This window comes from Haliotis asinina, chromosome 6 (genome assembly GCF_037392515.1).
Source record: "Haliotis asinina isolate JCU_RB_2024 chromosome 6, JCU_Hal_asi_v2, whole genome shotgun sequence".
NCBI classification, from domain to species: domain Eukaryota; kingdom Metazoa; phylum Mollusca; class Gastropoda; order Lepetellida; family Haliotidae; genus Haliotis; species Haliotis asinina.
The window spans coordinates 37433218-37437658 of NC_090285.1; the positions used below are offsets into that span (position 1 = coordinate 37433218).

General features: G+C 40.3%; 1 protein-coding gene across 1 annotated transcript; it reads right to left on the bottom strand.

Moving 5' to 3' along the window:
* Positions 1-229: 229 nt before the first annotated feature.
* LOC137286889 (uncharacterized) lies at positions 230-2769 on the bottom strand. Its single transcript, XM_067818904.1, has 4 exons — positions 2689-2769; positions 2192-2234; positions 1676-1797; positions 230-1490 (listed from the first exon to the last, which is right to left on the bottom strand). Exons 1-4 carry the CDS (start codon positions 2758-2760, stop codon positions 1407-1409), a joined length of 321 nt encoding a protein of 106 aa, XP_067675005.1. The 5' UTR covers positions 2761-2769; the 3' UTR covers positions 230-1406.
* Between the last annotated feature and the right edge of the window lie 1672 nt (positions 2770-4441).

Sequence of the window (4441 nt, forward strand, 5' to 3'; positions counted from 1 at the left end):
TAAACTCACTCGTCTACAAAATCAGTACTTCACCACAGCCACCCCCTTCTAATTCCTTTTGAGCATATTGTTATAATATATTATTATGTACAAACTTGCTCAACCTGCCTAGTACATGTGTTTAAATCATCATCACCATCCCCCAAGCAATTTTTATTTTAAACAGTCCCTATTGATAAGTATCTCCTAGTTCTTGAAACAACCTTTCATAAAAGACAGACGTATGTAGTCTTGTATAACAGAGTTTAATTGTAAAACACCCATCAGAAAGGGCAGCTGTGGTTTACAACATGTCACTGCATAGTTCATGATAAAAAGTTTTTCAGAGATTACTTAAATTGTTTGTGCTTTTATATTTCAAAAATACAGTTGAGTTAAATTCAGCTGTTTAAAATTGTGAAGCTGAGTTTGAGATCTGAGTAAAAACTTAAGTTTGTTTCGAGAAAGTGGTCAATTGGGCAGGAGGGAGAAATGACTAGTCTCGTATTCAGCCACTGATTTGTCAGGTCAGGACTCAGTCATTTACATATATCAGTGATGACCGCTGAAATATGGACTTTTTCAACAATTCTCAGGTTTTCCCACCGCAGTATGAACAGTTCTGCTATATAGCCCCTGGGTAAGTTTATCAGTTCAAACGTTTCCTCCTGCTATTAAAGTGTATATTAAAAACAGGAACAGGTATATTATGTGGCAATGCTTAGATACGAATCGTCATTCACAGATCTGTAAAAACAATCTTTCAGTAGCATGAATATGTTTGCAATACTAATGACTTTACATCATTTAAAAGCATGTCATTACTCTGGTCTGTGGATCAGATTTCCACAGCTTACCGGGGAATGTGGGATGATATATGTCTGCTAAGTGCTGGAACATCTTATATACATATCACAATCCCATCAGGTACACATTAAGTGCTGGGACACATTTTACACAAATATACCCCTTGGTGTTTTTTAACTGAATATAATGGCGACGTCTACATGAAATCGTTACTGCTAGTATCCCTCTTTCATTGCACTGGGTCATTGTGGCACCATTGTCAAGCATAGATGGACAGTGGTGAAGGAAAACCCTCTGCAATAACTGAAGACCTCCACAATGTTTTGTTATTGAGTGTTATCATTCTAAAATATTCTAAATATAGGGGTTTATAGCAAGATGCAGAGTACTTTTGGTAAAAAAATCATAGACATGAAAGAATAGTCTCCTACAAAATACTCTTGGAGCTAGGAACGTATTATATTGGAGCACACACAAGTGTCAGTTGTACTGCTAAGATCGTATTGACCACTATGATGTAACACAGACCTGGGAGTACTGTAAACCTATGACTGTTATTCTAATCAAATATGTCATAAAGGAATCTGTTTAAAGCTTAGTAGTGTAGTTAGTGCCACGGATTAACGTTTGTCCGGCTGATTCTGGTGTGGTGTTCTTTGTTTCTTCAGTTCCCTCATTAGTTCTTCAGAAAACTGAAGACATCCCTGGAAAGAAATGTAGGTGTTATTGATTCATTTTGCTCAGGCCAAAGTAAGGTGACTAAAAAATCTCATAATTTCTGTACGAAACTAGGTTTTCTTAATCTTAGGATTGACAACTTCCAGCGTTTTAGAAGTGCATTTATCAGGTTGGGGTTTACTTTTCGACCTGTCATAATATCAGTTACTACCTGACTGCGGGGACTCATCTGGATTCCGGGACTGGTCGGGTTGGTAGTACTGCTCTGTGATGTCAGTGCCACACCCGTCGTTAATGTACCTTCAGTGAGGTCTCCATGGCTGCTTGTAAAGCCTAAAACAGAACAGACGATAATGATGGTCCTCATGCTTGAAATCGACCTATTTGTGGCTACAGTAGTTATACCCTTTTCATAACCACATTGCGATGTGTGTAGCCTCCCTTGGGCGCGATAGATGTCTTTGATGAGAGGTTTCAAAGCTATGATCTCCATGACTTGGTGCCGGGGTTCGTTATTAACTTACAACTGTCCACAGGCGCCCACCGCCGGTCCGAAAAATCGATAACCTATGTCCCGGTTTACTGTCCAACCCCCTTACTATATATAGTGACTGCTTTAAAATGTAAAATGTGTCTGTACAATTAAATAAACAAATCTGATGTTTCAGGGTTTCCCGTTTTTCGTGATGCCTGCATTTTTTATCAGTAAGATTCACTTCAGTCTCACCTGACGCTTTATCGGGCCTTGTTTGTTTACTCCTGTCCTTGCTCTGAAAGGTAAGGGGAAAAGGGTTCAGACATTGTTTTGGGTTATTAGCGTTCTGACTGCTTTTACCAAGTCTTGTCGAGGCTGATTCCCGTTTCGTTGTGTTAACCAACAGACCACACCACATCACACCACTAGAAGCAGATCCAGATCCACTAGATCACAGCAGGCATTATCTTTCTCACGAACAAAGAACATTCAGCAGACGAAGAATGATCCTAATCAAAGATATCTCTGTCATGGCATGGCTTTGGATTGAGTGAATGGCGGGGACACCAAATATGGGATTTACAAATTGTACCCAACAGGAATCGAACAGCGCTTTTACAACTAGGCTTGAAATTGTAGCAGTGAAGAGTGACGTACTGTGCCATAGTGCAATTAAATCAGTTAAAACCTCTACCATTAAGATACCGTATTACACATTACTGAGTGTACTGTCAAACCAATGTGCTCACCTCAAAGGATTCACCCAGCTGGGGTATGTAGCGCCGATAGACCGCTCTCAAACCATCAAGAATCTGAAACATAAAACTTGCAATTTCATAAGTGGAAATTCATTAAAAGTCATATTAATATTACACCAGTAGTAAAACGTTTGCCAAGAATTAGTGAGAGCAACTGAAGATTAAAGTAGTGTCTTTAAAACAGATCTGAAGCCATAGGCGGATTCACAGAGGCGATGCTCGCCCATGTTTTGTCATGAAACTTTGTTAAAAAACCACTGAAACACAGGTGAAAATGAAGTGTGCAACCCCCTTTTCTCAACAGCATGCACCCCCATTCCAGCCTCCCACCCATCCACACACACCCTTTTTCTAAAAAAGCTATATCAACCCTTGTAAGCTATAAGTATATTAGAAATAGGACTTGGATGAATTCAGGATTTGATCCCTGAAACAAAGGATCACAATTGTGCAAGTAGATTTAGGTGGATTTTGCGTCAGATAGTTGAGTGGATGTTGGTTGCTGCCGCCATTGTGAACAATACCATATAACATAAACTGTAAACAATAACATATAATGTGAACGCTGTTTCTGACGACTACCAGCCATCTGCACCATCCAGTCCACACGTGAAACATAATCACTACCCAATCACCACTGGAGCTGTAATGGTGGATGAGCACGTGGTCCACAGGCTTAACGCATTCTCCATGTTTTGAGAATGTGAGACGGGTGAAATGGCGCCTTATGTTTTTTGGGTTTTTTTTCAAAAGGCAGAAAAAAACACGGTGAAGCAAGTCCAAAAGCTTGCTGAACACTGCACCTCTTTCCCCTGGCGTCTTTTATAAGATGGTTAGGCATTCAGCAACGGGCCTCCCTAAACCAGAAGTGTCGATCTCTTGGAAAAGGATGCCAGGATAACGAGCTACACTGCTACTGCAGAATGTACTATTGGGTACGAAAACTTATAGTGTGCGAAATAGCCACTAGATCCGCTCGAACATCGCTTGAATCAAGTTGGACCAGTGAATCTCCACAGTCACTGGACCGACTGGCTTGTGAATTTTCATTAGGTCATTTTGTAAATATATCACTATCTTCACCTTGGTAAGTGTTAATACACCATGTTAATATCATGAAAGATTATCGCCTGATAATAATGTTCATCATATCAGCAGCTTAATGATGAAACCTGTCTCATGCCAACAATACCTCATCTTCATCTATTGTTGTAATCTTTTGATTAGTCTCTACGTTGAGATTTCAGGGGCCCGTTTCACGCAACTCTCGTAAGCCTGAGATCTCGTAACTTTTCTCGTAGCATTTGTACCTGGTACACTCGGAGGTGCAAATGCTAGGAGAAAAGTTGCGAGATCTTAGGCTTACGAGAGTTGCGTGAAACGGGGACCAGGCTAGTGAATTAACTTGTGGAATATTTTGAGGAATTACCTTCAGGCATGTCTAGCAAAATTTGGAAACTTTCCCACACTGTGATACAACTGATAATTACTGTCAAGGCTAACCTTGGACTCAAACAAATAACATATCAATAACGGAACTAAGGGAGGCCACTCATCACAGTGTCTTCAGCTATCAGGGCCGCTCATGAGTATGTTTTCCATCGCTGTTCGCAAATTTCCAGCACATTCTCTGAGGATAACAACAGGGATGAATCTCACGCGTTGTATAAGTGAGGTGAATCTTCAGCGTGACAAGATAATTCTTTAACCACAGGTCTACCCTATAGCAGTCACAGCACCTAAT

Excerpts from the sequence above, each read along its gene's own strand:
- LOC137286889 (XM_067818904.1), bottom strand. The coding sequence starts at position 2,760 with ATGTTTCAGATTCTTGATGGTTTGAGAGCGGTCTATCGGCGCTACATA. Across the intron at positions 2,235-2,688 it reads AGCTGGGTGAATCCTTTGAG|AGCAAGGACAGGAGTAAACA; the intron begins GTGAGCACATTG and ends CTTACCTTTCAG. Across the intron at positions 1,491-1,675 it reads AGATGAGTCCCCGCAGTCAG|GGATGTCTTCAGTTTTCTGA; the intron begins GTAGTAACTGAT and ends ATTTCTTTCCAG.